The 18,923-nt window shown below is 37.8% G+C and overlaps 1 protein-coding gene across 2 annotated transcripts in view; it reads right to left on the bottom strand.

Moving 5' to 3' along the window:
- SEL1L (SEL1L adaptor subunit of SYVN1 ubiquitin ligase) overlaps positions 1-18,010 on the bottom strand; it is a 34,082-nt gene extending 16,072 nt beyond the window's left edge. For both annotated transcript variants that reach the window (XM_005148856.3, XM_031048779.2), the window contains exons 1-10: positions 17,869-18,010; positions 10,658-10,695; positions 10,085-10,307; positions 5,822-5,989; positions 5,125-5,230; positions 3,572-3,734; positions 1,956-2,009; positions 1,804-1,863; positions 1,069-1,150; positions 596-750 (exon numbers count right to left, since the gene is read on the bottom strand). In XM_005148856.3, the coding sequence (XP_005148913.1) occupies positions 596-750; positions 1,069-1,150; positions 1,804-1,863; positions 1,956-2,009; positions 3,572-3,734; positions 5,125-5,230; positions 5,822-5,989; positions 10,085-10,307; positions 10,658-10,695; positions 17,869-17,941 (1,122 nt within the window). In that variant the 5' untranslated portion in view covers positions 17,942-18,010. The remainder of the gene's footprint in view (positions 1-595; positions 751-1,068; positions 1,151-1,803; positions 1,864-1,955; positions 2,010-3,571; positions 3,735-5,124; positions 5,231-5,821; positions 5,990-10,084; positions 10,308-10,657; positions 10,696-17,868) is intronic.
- Positions 18,011-18,923: the final 913 nt, after the last annotated feature.

Here is an 18,923-nt window from a genome sequence, read left to right as displayed (position 1 = left end):
TTTGCTTCATTAACTACAGTAGAGCCCTATCTTTCCACATTAGCCTAAGCAGACATTTAGCCTAGATAAAAGTGATTAGATACAAAATAATTATAGTTAATTTGAATTCTGCCTACCTAATTCTTAAGTCATATATGAGCAAATTCAATTGTGACAATTTGCCTGTCTTAGTGTCCTCCCCTTCTGCATTGTGTCTAGAAGAGGGCCAGCCTGCAGCATGCAGAAGTCATGTAAGAAGAGATACAGCAAGAAACTCAGGTCCCCTGACAGGGCTAATTCCTCTTCCACAACACCTAAAGCTATCCTTAAACTATTCTGGCTGGTTTCTAGTGAAAACCAAGATTCTTTGTCTCAAGATACTAACGCTATAATATTTTGAATCTATTTTCCACAAAGAAAATCCATATTCTGTCCAAGTTCTACCTTAAACACACTAAGATATAAGCCTCTTCTCATAAAACTAAACAGGAAATATCAAACAGGTTGATGTAGGAGGAAGAAAAAACCTAAAGTTCCCATGACTTTCCACATTTTATAAAGCTGTTTCTGTAATTCTTGACAACCTCTGCATGTCATCATGTGAACTTAATCTTACCTGTGCTTGTACATCTCCTTTCTCTGCTAAAAACTGGTAATACTGAATCAAGTCATCTTCTAGCATACCACTTGCCATTCCTGGATTTTCTACTTCATCTGCTAAGCGAATTCGCTGAACTACTGTGCCACCAGTCAAAGAAATGTCACTAGCAACTGCAAAACAGGTAAGAAATTCTCATTTTTGTTCAACACAAGTATTACACTCCTACTTAGTAAAAAAGATCTCTACAGAGCTTCAAACTGTTACGTGAAATTAATTACTTTGACATTCTCTAAGAATTAAAGACATTTCAAAAAATAAGAGATTACAATAGCATATCATGACTCAGAGCCAAACAGACAACTTGTTTAATAGCAGGAATTCTCTATTTTTATACTGTCAGTGTTGACAGTGCTTATAGTATCTTCTAGGTGAATGATACAAAAGTACAGATAAAGTCAAGAACATTAGCAGAGTTAACAAGCTTTTACCATGATTAGCTACAAGTCGGTAGTGAGTGAGAGCAGATTCACAACTTGGAAGGACTCCTATCCCAACCCAGTACCGGTAACCCTAGAAAAGAAAATGTAAAAATACGAGACTACCGGTTATTTGACAACATATTGCTTCCCAGGTTACAAATTTTTTTCACCTCACTTGAGCAAGATTTGATGACACAATAACAGGCAAAACAAAAGCCACAAGTCCATTCATTGTGTTTGCTTTAAAAGCAACTGATATAATTAAAGTTTAAGCATAGCCAATATACTTCAGATATCACTCAGGATAAAGCAAATAAGCAGAATGATACAGATGAAAACCTAAAGCCTCTTACACATGTTACACTTTATTGTCAAATCTCACAATATTAATTATATTAATATACATAATTGTATATACGATCTTGTACATAAATATCTTTTATAAAGATTTCTGGCTTTCACAGTTCTCATTAGCCTATAAAGATTAAAAATCTGACACTTCTGCTTTAAGTCAAGAGATGAAAACATGGTCCATCTAAATTCATTTTGGTATATAGCTTAAAATAAGCAGACTTTTCTTTAAGTTAACAAGGAATAACAGGAAGGATACTATTGCCCATGCAATGCAAGCATCATGATCTAACATCTGGACAGTGTATTTACATGAATGTAAACCTTACATTAAGAATTTAAGATTACAAAAAAGTTTGTGCATGTGTAAAGTTAATAAACTATCTTACTTACTAAGATCATATGGGCAATCAGATTTCCTCCTAAAGCTCCAAAAGTGTAATACACCAGGGCCTTAAACAAAAAAAAAAAAATCATAGGTTACTTGGATAACATCTGCCTCCAAGATAGAATACAAGAGCACATGCTGAAAATTTCTGTGTTACCTTAGCTTGACTAGAATTGACTCCTAGACCAGATGCATATAGAAATCCAAGAGCCTAGAAATAAAATAAAGTTTGTCAGCACATACTTTTAAACCAGTTTTCCTGGAATACTTAAGTATAAAGTCAAACAATGATTCAAAGCTGCAAGGAACATGACAAGCTCTACCTTCACTTTGGTACCTCCTGCATCTAGTGCCTTTCCTGACCCTTTTAAAACATTAAGTTTCTAAATTATTCAGTTGTCTATGACACTAGCATAGAAGTCTTACAGTTTGATTTACTGTCTTAACAGATGAATTTCATATTTTGCGTACGTTCTGCCACAGGTTACTTGTAGTTATGACTATAAGCAGTTAGAATGCACAGAGCTGTTTGGCTGAGGATTTTTCACAAGCTATTTTTATTCTTAAAATTTACATAATTACTGCTCTATTTATAACACCTGTTACAGCTGTGCTGCTCAGAAAAGAAACTATTAGCACAGAAGACAACAGTTTATATTTCAGTGTTCCAAGACTATTCTAGATAATTCTGAAAGTTCACACATGCAAAAATAATCACCTCATGCAGACACTACTGAATCCTAGACCAATAAAAGTCAAGATCTTCATTAAGATATAAAAATTGCTAGAGAAAACACGTTCCTGCTTTCTATGCTGAATCAGCACTTCACCATTAAACAGGAAACTGCAGACTTGGTAGCCAAAGAGCTAAAAGAAACAGGATTAATTCCTAACGAAGCTGACACTTCCAAAACAAAAAAGACCAATAAGTATATTCAGATATTGAGACATTAAGACTGGTAACATCCACAATCTAAGACATTACACGTGTACAAATACATATGAACAATTCTATGATGTTCAAAGGTACATGGACAAAGGGAGTCCCATTCCACCAAACAGCTTTCAAGATTCCTAGGAGTTTATAACTTCCTAGATTATAAATGTGTGTGTGTATATCTACTTAAAAGTCAAAGATAAGACTGCAGATGAAAAGCCACAACATCCCACACAAACCACAAGAATAGAACACAGTTTCAGAGGATATTTGTTGGCTGGAGTCTCCTGCATCTACCCATTTTTTGACTTATACACCTAATCTAGTCAGTGACAGAAGACATATGAAATTAAATTATAAGACTGCCACTATACTGTATTATAATAAGCCATAAAATGGTTGTTTAATGATTTTTTTTAACTCAAAAGGGAGAAATTGTTTCCATGTGTTTACCCTGAGGATGCAGGTGCTATTTGTTACCGCACCCTCAGTAATGCTAGCAGCATGCAGAATCCCAGTAAAGCAGAACCTCTGAAACAAAGCAAGGCACTGGCGGAATTTTAAAAGGTAAAAGCAACAAACAGTCAGGGTTAGGAAATGCTTAGGCAAGCATTAATAAAAATACATTTCCTGAATCAGATGTTTTACATCAAGTTCTCAAACAATTTAAAAAAGCAGAACTGTCTGCTTTTTTAACCAGGCAATAGATACCACTTACTGTTGTCATTCTATTCTGGACACAAGAACAATCTATAGAATCACCTTAGAGTAAGTACAACCGATAAAACAGTTTATAAACCTGTAAGAACTTCTGCAGAATCTAACAACATACATACCATTTGTCCTTTAGGAGAACCTTCTTCTGTTAATTTTTCAAATAGTTCTTTTGATGATTGTATGTTCTGCTTCAGGTAATCCCCAAACAACAAAGCATAAGACACTTTCTCCATTGCCTTGGTATGATTCATGTCAGCTGCTTTCAGAAGATATTGATACGCTCTTAAAAGGAAACAATTTCTTAGTCACCTCAAAGCAAAGAAGCAGATTCCATTCATAGACCTGAAGATTCTGGGGAGGCATTTTATTCCCGTTTTAGCCTCTATTTTCTACAAATACATCTACCTCTGTTCCAGCTCTGAACTGTCAACCTATGCAGCAACTAATATGATTTATCTGATAGACAAACTAGATTTTAATGTTCACTCTACTCCTTATGCAAAGTGATCATGTCTTTGTAGCAAGAATTTTAAGTCTTGTATTAGGTATGTAGGACTACTACTCCCAGGAGCTCCACATCATGACAGAAAAAGAAGCCTTAAAGTCTATGGAGTCTCTTTGATTTGTTGAGAACAAAATCATTCAAATGAGAACACTACAATGAGGACTGGGTGCAAGACAATTATATACATAATAAATCTTGTGATGAAACAATCGCACTAACAATGAGAGAGTTTTCTGGAAACTCCCCTTTATTTCAGCCTTAGAACTTACAGTAGTCCTCTAAAATAATTTCACAGCATCTGGTTTCACAGCAATTTAAAAAATTATAACCTTAAGCATTTTAACACAGTAGTGTCAAGCATGCTCATGGACCTTTGAGCACATTCCAAGATTTTTCTTTATCTCTGTTCTATTCTCAGACTTGTTTTCCTTCTTTAGAACAAGCGGAAGCACACCTGGTTCCTCACATAACTTCACCTTCCAAGAAAGGGTGAAGTTGTTCAAGAGAACTAAGGCCTAATATTGTTTTACAATTCCTACACTATTTTATATAATAGAATACCAGTTAGAATCTGACAGATACTTGTCTCTGCCAAGGTGTGATGGACAGCTTCTAGCCGTGCTTCAGTTTACCTGATGGATGAAGTAGAAATACACTCCTTATCTCCATGAACAAGTTTAATATTGTAATAGTGCTCCTGTAATAGTCAGCAGCCTGAAGTTACCATTTACTGATGAAGTTGCCAACTTGAGTACCAGGGAGTTTCTAAATTAACATAGCTATTTTTAATTATAGTGGTAAGCTGACAACTAGTTCAGCAGTTATTGGATATACACAGAGTAGAAAGAAAACAGACCAGAATGAACTGAATACTTGTTTCATTCCTTTTTTTTTTCCTGGTTTTTTTCATCTATAAGCATTAAGTCAATGTTCTTATGACATTCGTTCTTCAGAATTTAGTCTTATAAATTTTTAGTGGATTCAGAGAAAAGCAGGCATAAATTTGTTTTTCTAAATACCCTGAAACTGCTATTTATTTTCAGTACTAACACTGCATAGTTTGATCCAAGTTCAACAAAAGGCAACTCATTTAAGTTCTTTTCCAGTTAAGCTACAGTGACCAGCTATGTCACTCTTTTCTTGCTGGGGGGGAGAAGGTAGACTTACTCTTTCTTCTGAGCCTTTTTACTACTTTCATTAAGGATTTTCATTCCAGTCTGATAAACATCCTCAGCTTCTTGCATCTGCCTTCTCTTATTAGACTGCTCTTCAGCTAGGAAAGAGAAAAAAAAATAAAAAAGGTATCTTAAGAACTACAATTACACAGCTATTCTTTTTAAAGGGAAAATACAACCAGAAGTATGTTTCTGAAGACCACTAAATGACCCAAGTGATTACAAACAGCTGTCTGAAGAAGGTGTGTTGGATATCTTGCTAGACAGTTTCTTTTCACATAAGATCTTCCATGTACAAATTTGCTGTTAGAATATTCTTTTAATTGCTCTACAACAAGCTGTGCAAGGAAGAAAAAGTTTCCTCCTTCAGGAGGACGTTTTTAAGAGAAGGGCTGCTTTCATGCAACAAATCAATGTATACAATGGGAAACACTGTCAAAATGCTATACTCTGACAGCCTCAGAAACTAAGAGTTTTGTAGATGCTTCCACTGCAAGATTTCCCAAACAGTTCTGGGAAGTGGCAGCTGCATTATAATCTTCCACCATGAGAACTTTACCTTATAATTACTTGTGTATCACAGTATAAAGCCTACATTAATATATGACAGGGACTTCTAGACCCTGAAATAAAGAACATGAAAAGGACTGAAACAATTAAGGACTTGTACAAGACATCAAGTTACTTACTTTCACAGAAGCCCCACTTTTGATCTTTCTTGTAGTCATAGGTTGTTGCACACCAAAGCCTGCCATCTTCCCTCCCATCTGCAGTGCACTCTGGATATTCCTTCTCCATGAACAAAAAGGGGAAGTGGCAAGGTTCACCATCTGCAGTGCCTCCTATAGCTGTCAAAACTGCAAACACACTCAGGAATTAAGACTGATTTCCTTTATTTCACAAATTGAAGTCACCTACTATATTCAGGAAGGCCTTAATACGTTGTTTTCAATTTCTGTGAACTTCATTTAATAAAGTTTTCATTAAAATTTCTGATTTACAAAAGCCTGGAAAAGCAATTATATTTCTGAAGAGGACTTCAAAGTACATTATTCTTATTTTTAATTAGGAAATGAAACAGAAGGTATAAGTTTCTTATATCTTTTAGTTCTAAGCAACAAAAATCTTAGAATGGTTAGGACTGGAAAGGACCTTAAGATCGTTTAGTTCCAAGCCTCCTGCCATGACACCTCACAATAGAAAATCCTTTAGTTGAGACTGGAGAAGGCAAATCTGTTACATTTTTATCACCTACCAAAATAAACTGCCCTTCCTTTCAATTTGTCTTCTTTGCACTCCCTTCTTGATGCAAAAGACCACCCTTAAATTACATTCTAGTACATATATATTCCTTTTAGCCCCATGGTTAGACATAATCTTGACAGAATAACTCACATTGCCAAATGCAACACTGAAAGTACTTGAAAATCACTAGGAAGTACACTTTGTACATACAACTGTGAGACGAGACTTAAACAAAATCATGAGTCTAGTAATTTCCTACTGCTGTGTATACTTACATTAAAAACTTTATTTAACTTTGACAATATATTTAAGTTGCATTCAAAATTACTTTGAGCAGCATGATTTATTATTTGTCATGCACTAGGACTTCAGAGATTACTGATCCTAATATTGGAATATTTTAAAATAAAATCAATCTTCTATGAAGACTAAGAATTATCTTCATTTTTTGATAAAGAAACTATTTCAATTAGCATTTTATAAAGATTTTTCTCTTTCACTAAGCTAAATACAGTAGTTGTGTTCTGCTTCATTTGAAGACATTTGCGAAGTCATAAAATTGAGAATTTCGATTGGTGTTTTTCCAAGCTAAGTTTGTAATTCTTGTGGTTATAGAGAAAGCTAGTTCTTTTTTCAAGGTTTATAACTGTAATGCCTACAGACCATACTAATTATAAAGTTTCATGTTGATTTTCTGAAGCATGAGGAAGTCTCCAGGATTAGTTAGCCCTCCAAATTGCTCTTCATAATTCAATTCCTTGGCAGATGTTTCACCATACCACTCCAAATTAATTACCCCATAACACAGAAGGAAAAATGTTACTTTCAGAAGCTGCATTCAAAAATAATGTACCCAGATGCAATTAGCCTGGAATCAATTTAGGTATCTGCTAACCAGAGAGTGATGCACAAACTCGTGCTAAGTGTACATATAACTGCAACTGATGGGACCACTTAAGACTGTCATTCGAACAAACTCCAGGCCCAGGATTTTAACATTACTTGAGAAATTGAAGTTTTACTTGTATTGTTCAGTACCTTGTTCTCTTGTATTGAGAGTAATAGAACATTAAACATTTTTATAGTGCTCTGCATGAGAGTTAGCTGTACATTAAAGTTATGAAATTACTCTGCAACACTCCTTCCCCCTTGCCTCTTTAAAGATTCTAAATTCAACTATAATGCCGTTTTGCCCCCCAGATAGTAACAAACCCTACAGTGAAACAGCAATGCAATCACAGGATAAAATGCTCATCAGTTACTTTATCATGTACCTAAAGAATGATAAATACAAACTGAGGTAAATGATTTACTCAGAGGATAAATTACTTTTTGTGAAATTGAGTGTACAAGTAGCAATTGACCAGTTTTAATATGCCTGATTATATGGCATTTTATCATTATATTTTGTCCTGATTTAGGTATATCTCATATTTTTTGCTGCAGAAGCCCCAAATACAGATTACTTTTAAGTATTGGTTACATTACTATAAGAGTCTTCCAAGAAGGAAAATATACACAGCAGAAATTGTCAGCTCTGTACAAACTCGCGGGCATTTTTCAGCAAAACCTGTCAATATAGAACTCTAGTGTTACAAAAACAAAAGAGTAAAAACTAAACTAAAAAAATACCAATTCCTATACACTAAAGACCTCCTCACTAATCAGAAGAGAACAGGACAACTTTTTTGTTAGAAGGTTAAAAGCCCAAGTAGTACTAATTTTAAATTACTGAGGATTTTTTTTTTCTGTTAAATTTCCTGCAAAATACATGTGGAAACTTGAAGAATACTTTTTCCTTGCCCCCTGTGTAATCTCATGCCTATACACAGGAGCCAAACTATTTAAAAAAGCTTTCTTCTCCCTTAATGCAGTCCTGTCACCAGAAGCTCATCCAAGAGATGCAACATACGTAGCTGAGCTAGACTCCTGTCTTGCTCAGTTAAAAAGTTTTCCAGTAAAGCTGCCCTTTGGCAGGCTTTTTTCCCCTACCAGAATATAAGTACTTTTCCTTCAGAGTTGCTTTTTTGATGAGTAATCCTTCCATCCACATCACTTATTTACTTCCTAAGAGGTTCCAAAAACTGTGCCAGAGTTTGAATTTGTGTTTTTTGAAAGTCACTTGTACTTCGACAGGTATAGTTAAGAACTGTAGCTGCTAGGGAGCAAGCAATCTGGTTACATCTTCCTGTGTGAGATTAGAAAAACATCAAAGTTTTCTTTTGAAACAGACTGCACTAAGTATGCTGTTAACTCACTGTTTTGTGGCAGCAAGCTATTTAGTGAATTTTATATACTTTTTTTCAGTACAACACCATGCCTGCTGCCACCAATAGTTAATCCTCTTACTGAGTTTTGATGAACTGCATACTAGTTCAGTATTAGTAAGGATTGCTTATTAGAAAACAGTCAGAGTTAGTATATAACACAGCTCATTTCATAACTCCTTTCTTTTCACATTCAAATCTGAGTTGAGAAGACAGACTAATACTGGTTACCATATATTTTTTTCAGTGAAGTTGAAGATGGAACTGCTGGAACAAGTCCAGAGGAGGGCCATGAGGATGATCAGGGGGCTAGAGCACCTCCTGTATTAAGACAGGCTGAGAAAGTTGGAGCTGTTCAGCCTGGAGAAGAGAAGGCTGCGTGGAGACCTCATAGCAGCCTTCCAGTATCTGAAGGGGGCCTATAAGGGTGCTGGGGTGGGACTCTTCATTAAGGACTGTAGTGATAGGACAAGGGGTAATGGGTTCAAACTTAAACAGAGGAAGTTTAGACTGGATATAAGGCAGAAGTTCTTTACTGTAAGGGTGGTGAGGCACTGGAATGGGTTGCCCAGGGAGGTTGTGAATGATCCATCCCTGGAGGTGTTCAAGGCCAGGTTGGACAGAGCCTTGGGTGATATGGTGTAGTGTGAGGTGTCCCTGCCCATGGCAGGTGGGTTGGAACTAAATCATCTTAAGGTCCCTTCCAATCCTAACTATTCTATAATTCTATGATTCTATGACCTGCATTTTATGAACAAGTGAAAAGTCTTTGCTACATAGGCTAGGGTACTCAACTGTACCATTTAGTTATCACCTACTATTAACTGCATGTCAAAAAAATTATATCAATATATTTTTATTAGTAGTAAAAAAGAAATAGTAGGATTTTCTGCGAATTTATACACAAGGACATAAATTTTTACCTATATTTAAAAGTTTACTGAAGTCTACATGCAATTTAGATGTTGCCCTAAGGCTCCTGGTGGTGCTCTAGAAAGCTTGTCTTTGCATCACTATTTATTCCTTCTCTTCAACTGCCTCTCCAGGCAAACAGCCCAGAGGCTGAAACACTGATGCAATTTCTCCTTCTACGGCTCGTATATGTATACACAGCATAGTATGTATACTTGAGTCCTATTTGAAGAAATCAAGTTTTCTCCATTTGATAGTGAAAGCTTTCCAACAAGATGGAAACAACAAGAATTATGGAAAACTCTTTCAAACGCATCTAAAAATAACCACTCAGATTTCAGTTATGGAATACTTGAAAACTTTTTGACATTATTTTCTAATGGAAAAGGCAGAAATTACCATTCCATTCAGAAAAGGTTAAGACGCTAGTTATTTTATGTTCAAAATTACTATTTTTGTATTTATTCACATGCCAACGTTACTCAGATGCATCTTTACTGCCACTTGTTCAAAAGTCTGAGTAGTTACCTGGACTCTGTACTTCTGCTTCTTCCAAGTCTTTATTTAATAGATTTGACATTTCTAGAGAGTTCAATTCTTCTAGCGAATTTTCTTTTTCCTCCTCTTGACTGTGAAAGTTCTCTTCGTCCTCTGACTGAGAGTCTGATTTCCCCGATTCGAGGAAGATCTGACCTGCTACCACTCGAGTTCCTGTGGAATGGTCCTTTACCTGGTCCTCTGCAGATAAAGTCTGAAGGAAAGCAGCCACATAATTTAGACAATTAGAAACTGACCAGCAGCTGAAAACCCCACATTATTCTTAAAGATATTATTAAAATACTAGAGTTTAAACAGTAGCATAAAAAGTGAGTTGAGCTACCTCTATCAGCTCTCATTGACTCTACCCCTTTCAGTTTTTTGAAGAGAAAAAAATTATTCAAGCATAACACAACATTAATTCTTATGATGCACAGAAGAAATTAATGAAACAGCAAGAGTTACAGAACAATTTACTATAGGAATCAAGTTATAGTTCTCAATTTCAGACCTTTGCTCTCACTCCACAAGAACAACAGAATTACTAGAAACTTATTTCCTCACCTTTGACTCCAGTGATTCATCCTGATTTCCCTCTTCATCTAGAAGAGATGTCATAAGTCAGAAAAGCTTTTCCATTAATTATTTTCTTAAAAATAAATTTAGCTGTATTATTGTACCATGGTTCTAAGATATTCTAAGGTACTAAGTTGACTAACGCACTTCAGAAAGACTATTGGTGTTGTCAGGACGACTCAAATGTTTCACAGATGATTCTCTTCTTCCTTAAGTTATGCCAACAAAACCATTCATCCAACATTGGAAAAAAAGCATGGACTTTTTTTTTATTTTTATTTTTTAACCTGAATCAATCCTATAGATTGATACAGTCTGAATCAATCCAGACCAACTGAACTACCGGAAGAGGTATGAATCGACTAAAAAGTGTCAATGAAATTTAAGGTTTCTAGTCACCAAATAAGCTTTAATATAAACAACTTCGGTAGTGACCAGAAAATTACATTAACACCACCTTATTTAACCACTGCTCGTTACAGAAAGCCAGTTCATCTTGCCTGACCAGCATATTCAAACCTTTATATAGAGGTCTCTCTCCACAACTGTGAGAAACTAGATTGTCTTCAAGATACCATTCAAGATCTGCAAGCCTTGTTTAACTATTGTTTCTCTTATCTGAATGGGCTATGATATTTGATTAGAAAGATTGGAAAGAGAAAAAAAATGCTAAATAAAAAAAGAATGCTATTAGGCAGAGACATAAAGGAATAGACGTGAAAAGGAGGGAGGAGATAATCAGAAGATCTTATTTATGACAGTTTTACCACTGTTTTGCAGAACTGTGTTTCATTTCTTCTCTTCCTGCAACTTAAATGGGCTACTCACTATGTTTCAAACAACGTGGTTCATACACATCTTGACTGAAAGCGTCTAAATTTATCACTGCCATAACATGACTGTTCTCAGTCATCAGTATCTGATATTACCTCATTTAGATAAACAACCATTCACTCACACACATTTGAAAGAAGGTGCTACAGACCTCCCTCCCTCTGGTACACAAGTCAGTTAAACCAAAATAAAAGCTCAAAGTGTAAATAGATAACTAAGAAAATCTGCTACTAACTCCTACTACATTTAGAAACCCCCTTCTGAGACTCTGAGATGTATAATGCCCTATAGCAGTGGTAAGACACTGAAAGGCTGGAGACCTGCACTGTGACTACAAAAAGTACTTGAACTGATATAAGTTAGTACCCTGTACAAGAAATACACCATTTAATATGTTACAGTTAGCTATTAAAGACAAATACCGAATGCCAACAAAATTAAAAGTTTATAGAATTCTGCTGACTTTCGACAAACATTTGGTAGCAAAGAAAACTTACACACTTCTAATCCTCATGCAAATAAAGTATCTTATGAGAGAGAAATCATCTCTGAAGTGACAAACTACAGACATGACACTCTCAGTACATGTTCTGAAGGCTGTAACAGTGCAACCACATGTATTTGCAATGAAAGGGCTAATCTTGGAAGTCAGGTTCCAGAAAGTGGTTCTACATTATTATTTGAAATATAACCTTTGATTAGAACAAGTAAAAAGATGAGAATCAAATTCAAGCTAAAACAGCATAAAATAAAAATCAAGGAATGCAAAGACTTACAAGTGAAGCTGCAAAACTAAGGTGACAAGATTGATAGTGCAACTGAGACAAAGGGATGATATTCTGTTGAACATAATTAAGTGTATGTAAAGCTCAAAAAGTTTGCCAGGCAGCAGACACAGGATCACAAACTGTCTAGAACAGATGATGTTGGTAAGCAGCTGTAATCTACAGGTTCAAAAATTAATGCATGTAGAGCCCTTCAGAAAAACTAGTGGAGACAGCAAAGGTCACTCCAGATGAAACAGGCCCTGCAAGTAGCAATCAAGACAGCATAAGAACACACAGTGATTTGAAAAAAACATCAAAAGCAGCATTAGGAAAAAACCAAGGGAAAAACAGCTGTATTTTTGGCAGAGACCACAGTGTTTGTCAGTTTGAGGAATCTAACTGATAAGCCTGACTGTGATAAGTCATAGGAAGTTCTATCACTGAACTTCAACACTTCAGATCACCATGTCACAGTTGTTTATTTAAATACAGTAAAAGTACATAAGCATTTATGATACTTGCTGGTCCTTTGCATTTTGAAACCGTGAGACGAAGTTTACCTTGTTTCCCACAAATTACATGCTACCATTCTAAAATCAAATGCTGCTCCTACAACTTCAAACTCCAGAGCTTGCCAAGAGATTCATACATGCTTCTGGAGTGAGAGAAAATGAAAACAGGGTTAACCTACCAAGTAGCTTGTATGCTACTACTAATATATACAAAGCACTTATACAATACCTGTTACTGCAGTAACAAACATCATGTTTTTAACAGCTATACCAGCTAGGGTGTTTTGTTTGGTCTGCTTAAAATCAGCCTACATGACTGACAGCACTAGACCATTCTAACTTTTTGGTAAAGGATTTATTAACTGATTTCAATTTGTGGAAGGCTGACTTTACAAGAAATGACCACACAAAGTCAAATATAAAGAGGGTATACCATTTATGGACACTTATCAAAGAACAATCTTATTGTAACCTCATACGCAAAGAAAAAGATTTACTGAATTGAAGGTAAGAGACATCTGTGCAACATAAGGTAGAGCTCATTAAATGATTGCTCTTCCTCCTTGAAAAGAAATAAAACTGTTTCATTCCTATTGCATCATTTAAATTCTCTCTAAAGGAGCCAGCTTTGTTCCTAAGAAGTTGTACTCGAAGAAATGTTTTCAAAACAGTGGTTCCAAAACAGCACTAAAGCAACAACAAAACTTTAGTTTACTTCTTATCTCTGGGACTTCCTTCTAAGTTTGGCAGATGAGGTTGCAGTGGTGACAGACAATGTGACTAGAGGAGGGATCATTTATAACCTTGTTATTTTGCAGAAGTGCTGACTAATACACACCCACTTCTCATAGAAGTGTGTCTACTTCTAAGAAACAATTAAAAAAACTGTTCTGAAAGTGTTAATGAAAGATCTATGGAAGGTCATAGTTTGACCTAGGAACAGTTTACTAGTCAAAGCTCAACTACTGAACAAAGTCACAGATGTTATGCTTGTACACCTGCTTCAAAGATTAAATCTGATAGTTTAGTTTGGTTTTCCACTATTAACATTTAAAATAGTAACTTTTTATTTTTTCTTTTTTTTTTTTTTAATTTGGGTCTGTTACCAAGACTGCCTAATTCTACAAACCTCTCCTGAAAAGGCCAATTGGAAATTAATCCTACCATTTGTTAAATGAATTAGGGAGATGCAATAATATATTAAAAGCAAAAAGTAGGCAAAAACACTTGTGGCTGAAACGGGCAGCTGCCAGCATTGTACAGAATGCTTCACTTATATATAGTGCTGTAGACACCACTGGGTGCTCTCATGCCCACCTGTGACTCCAAAGCACTTCAGAGAGCTAAACACTTGTTTCAGCCATCCACCACTTCATATCAGCTTTAAAATTTATTCATTTTTCCTCAATTAGAAATACCAGTGTTCAGTCAATTTTAAATATAGCAAAGTACTCTGGCAGTCTATGCTAGATAAAGATCCTACCATATGCTGGATAAAGATTCTAGTATTTTGTGAGAATTACCATTTTTAAAAGAGCACTATGGAGAGAGTGGTAGAAACAAGAAGAGCTACACAGTGTGAATCAGCAAGAATGTCATTCACTTGAGTGAGCCCAACAGTTCCAAAGTTTTGCTGTATTAGAAGAACAAATCAACTGACAATCTATAAAGCAAAACAACTGCTACTACCAGACAAAAAATACTATTAGTTTCAATGTTAGAATGGTCATTCACCTTTGGGAAATTGCCAGCAGCTTGCACTTAAAAACTTTGTGGCTGTCTCCCAAAGTTCTGATGAATGGACTATCACTGTAGTAATTTTCCTTTCAGTTTTTGCCAATCTCTTCAAACTTCAAACACAATTACAACAAAGCAACTGGTAAGAGTCTGAAGTGATGTACATCCCAGTGGGTGTGCTAACCATGCATTGCGGGTACAGGAAGAAAATACTTTTTGTGCCACTAATAAATAAAAACTTATTTTAATAGTGTGTTTATTTCACCTTTATCACACTTTTTTTCATTTTTGTTTTTGTGCATGTTTTATGCTGTGCATAATATGTTAGTATGGTAGTACACAGAAATTTTTTATTAAGTTCAACATTGAAGATGTGTACTTAATTTTTTACTTTTTTTTATTGAGAGGTGTATATGAGCAAAAAAGGCTTGGCAACAACTGCTTTAGAGTACCCATCAGAGATATTTCTGTGGCACTTTTAGTTATTTCTTTCAATGTTCTTTCTGTGAAACTGAGTAGTAAAACTTCAAGAGAATGCAAAGCTTGCTTATCCTGCTCTTGCAGGAAAAAAAGGAAATCTTCAGAAAAATATTACCTGAAGTCGCTTCTCATGACTTTTTCAACTTTAAATTCAGCACAGAAACAGACTCTGTAGCATAGATGCTATTCCTATTATGCACACCTCTAAAGCAAGAAGTGAGTTAAGCAAAATCCTTAAGTGGCATCTATTCAGCAAGACTGATTTCAAATATCCTTGGCAGCAAGTAAATCGTTCTCAGCTACAATCTGTGCAGTGTATTCATTTTAGTGCAACCTCATGTTTAAGATATAGGTCAATCTTCACACTGAATACAAATCTTTTTTTCTAGTCCCCCTTGCAATTGCTTGATAGCTTTTTACAAAGCTTACTCTCCAGCAGTTTCTCTGCAGGAACTGAGATTCCTTATCAGGCAACAAGTTTAGGGAACATGCTTCATTTAAGTAAAATCAGAAGGGTCAGGGAAAGTCACTGAGCTGTGTCTTTTGAGAGACTAGGTAGAGCACTTCCTACAAGTATGTGACTGCCCATTTGTCCTAACAGTTAATGAGACAGTATAAAAACCTCTGCCTATCACTAAAGTTAACCATAGAAGGTGAAAGGACAGTCAGTGTGAATCACTTCTGCTTTCTTCAGGCAGAATGACAGAATTTCTACCACTTAGTCTGAGAAAAAGAAAAAAGAATCAAACAGTATCAGCAATCAGGAAAAAAATTAGAAGTTTTTTTCAATGTTCTCAACAATCAACAGAAGCAGCAGCAGGCCATCGCTGCTGTGGTAAGTAGAAGATATGCAGCTTCATCTGTAACACACATAGAGTCACCATTTTTGCTGCTTTTGACAATTGCCCATAGACTCCTGAATATTCTTTCCCCAGGCCCCATGTGCAACTTCTGTATAATCTGTATTAATATCATAACTTTAAAGTATAGTCCCCATTTGTTTTGGCCTGAGTTTTCTTGCATTCAGCTCCAGTTCTCAATAAATTGATTTAAGCAAAGTTTATGACTACAGTTAGGGTTTAAAGCTATAGTTAAAAGACCCACTAGTAAAAAAAAAAAAAAATCCTCATTAAAAAGCATCTTCTGAAGTCAGGGAATGTAATACTTAAACCATTTTTACTCATCCTTCTTAAAACTTCTCCCTTCAACGTACTCACATTCTAGATGACTGTTTCTAGACCAGACACTAGGAATGAACAAGTGTTTAAGGAAGCATTTAACACACAGTCTCTAAGCTTGTACCAGACTGGAGAAAGGGGTTGTGTTACTGTAGGAAATCAAAACACTGATGACACGATGACTTATTTATTTCAGAATGATTCTTGACAAAGATCTGAGCAAGAAAGATGCTTCTATTACATTTTTTTTTGTGAAAAGCTGGACTGTACATTTTCTCCTAATTAATTCTGGCTATTAATCAACAGTTTACCCCACAGTAATGATTTAAGTTTGGCAACAGCTGCTAATCCTTCATATACTATACCATGTGCTTTCTTGGGCCTACTAATTGTTGTTAGTTTAATTTATTCTAAGGATACAGTTTTGAAAGCCTGAATTAAGCTATTGGAACTTCATATTCACACAGTTCTTTGAAACTGGACAAACAGTCAAAAGAAGAATTGCGCAGCATATGTGCACACCTGAACAGACCTTAATTCTGTCACCGAAAATCCACACTTCCATGTACACAGCAGATGATTCATCCAACATTGATGGTCTCATTTCACCTTAGCTTTTTTCTTTATATACACTATATGTGAGAACATGCCATTAGAAGCCTAGGTACATCTCTTTGGCTTTACAGAACTCTAGGTATCTTCTCCACACCCTGCCAAGAGTCCTGCTGGTTTGAAGCAATACCTACAATGCTCATGTAACTGTGCTTGATATCTGAACTACATAATCTGAATCTGAACTTCAGTAACATAACTTTAAATTTCAACTTCCTAGTAATGAACACCAAACCACACAACTTAGCTCTAGAGAAAGCCTTAAGTTACTTTCCCAAAACACCACTGACAGCCTAAAACATCTTCAGTAGCAGTGGATAAGGCTGTCTGTTAAAGGAGTGCTCTCTGCCTTTAGAAACACTATATAAATAAATGCATTGCACATTCCCCCCACCCGCCCGTGGTGGAAAGAAGGGTGTGGGAGGTAGGAACCCCAGGAAAGGAAGTAGGTGACAACACATGAGAAGCATACAAATGCCATGCTACATAACAACAAAAGAAACTGGAAAAAAGGTTTTATTGCGACATAATGCAGGCCCCAGAAATGCCCTCTCTATATATGTGTAAGAAAACTGTTCTGATAACACTAACATCAGCATTATCAACTCCTCAGCAAGAAAAAGTGTACTAGTAAGAAAAAAAAAGTCTCATTTTGGTTTTGAACAAAGTACGCATTACAATGCAGGCTTCTAACGAGCTGTTTAAAGGCAGAGGCCAAGCTAAACTACCGAACAGCCCCCGGAAAACAGCAGGCACAAGGTGAGCTATGGGCCCGCCGTACCCCGGGAGCCCAGCTATTCGCGGCCAAGCAGCTGACAGGAACTCAGCTCCCTTCCTCCCCTCCGCCGCTTCAGCGCCCCGGCCAGCAGGGAGCTGCCCCCTCACACCCCAAAGCCCCAGAGAAGACACAGAAGACCCCTCCCCCGCTGTCACCGCCTCCGCGCCCCAGCGGCGGCACCGCGACCCCACAGACTGCACGGCAGCGCGCACTCGGCTCCGCCACAGGAGGCCACGGGGGGCGAGGCCAACGCAATGCTCAGGCCGAGCGGGACGCGGAAAGCCGGAACCCCGGTACTCACCGGCGGCGGCCAGTCCTGCGGCCCAAAGCACCACGAGGCACAACAACAGCAAGAGACGCGCCCGCCGCCCCATCCCGTCGGGCTCCCGAAGGGACACCGACGCCGAGGGGCCCTGACTCCGGCCTCCTGACTCCGGCCTCCTCGCCCCGCCCACCTCCCCGCCGCACCAATCTGCCGGCCGCGCTGACGAACAACTACGACTGCTGGCGGCTGCACACGCACTCCTCCCGAGAAACCACCTGCTCTACATGGCCCACTCCGATTGGCTCGGGAAAGGAGTTGCTCTCCTGCCACGCCCTCTTATTGGCCAATGATATCAGAAAAGGAAAACACGTATCTCGGAGAGCGCTAGTACGTAAGTGAGAGCTTTCGAAACGACGGCTTCTATTGGCTCTCGTGCCTGCTCCTACAACACCCACAGTGCCTTGCGAAGGACACGGAGCTGCACGGCAGCTTGGGCCTGCAGGAGGGGCAGAGACTGCGTCTCCCACAAACCCCTGCGCCAAACTGCGGGTCTGGCGGCAGCTCCGACGTGGACGCTGGGGTCTGGTGGCGGCTGCGCTGTTCCTACTGAAAGCGCAGAGGCTGGCTGGGGAGTGGGGTGCGTCCCGTAGGCACCGGGCAGGGGGCCCTTCCGTGGCCATTTGTGGCTGTGAGGAACAGTGGGGCGGGCAGCAGTGAAGGGTGGGGGCTGGCTGTGGGCGGTGAGAGGCGGGCAGCGCTACTAGCCTGGGTAGCAAGGGGGGAGGGAACATCACAGGCACGCAGTGAGCGCCTGCGGGACCGGCTTTCCTTTGCGCCAGGCTGACTGTGTCTTGAGACACAGCTGGGGTCAAGACAGTAGCTCCAGCCGCTTTTTCAGGGCACCTGCAAAGGGAATTTGAGGGTTTAGCTTAGTTTGCTGACTTCTTGTTTTTCTTACAACGTTTTTATCCTCTCATTAGGCTTCTATGTCAACCTTTTTTCCCCGTCCAGTGGAAAAGTGAGGTTTGTGACTTTAGTTTGCAATAGAGAGCCCTATGTCAAACAAGGGAATCCCAGGACCCACTTTCTTG

The sequence above is a fragment of the Melopsittacus undulatus genome, chromosome 4, assembly GCF_012275295.1.
Source record: "Melopsittacus undulatus isolate bMelUnd1 chromosome 4, bMelUnd1.mat.Z, whole genome shotgun sequence".
NCBI lineage: Eukaryota > Metazoa > Chordata > Aves > Psittaciformes > Psittaculidae > Melopsittacus > Melopsittacus undulatus.
Note: the sequence above shows the minus strand (reverse complement) of the source record. Positions and strands in the feature narration are given on the sequence as shown.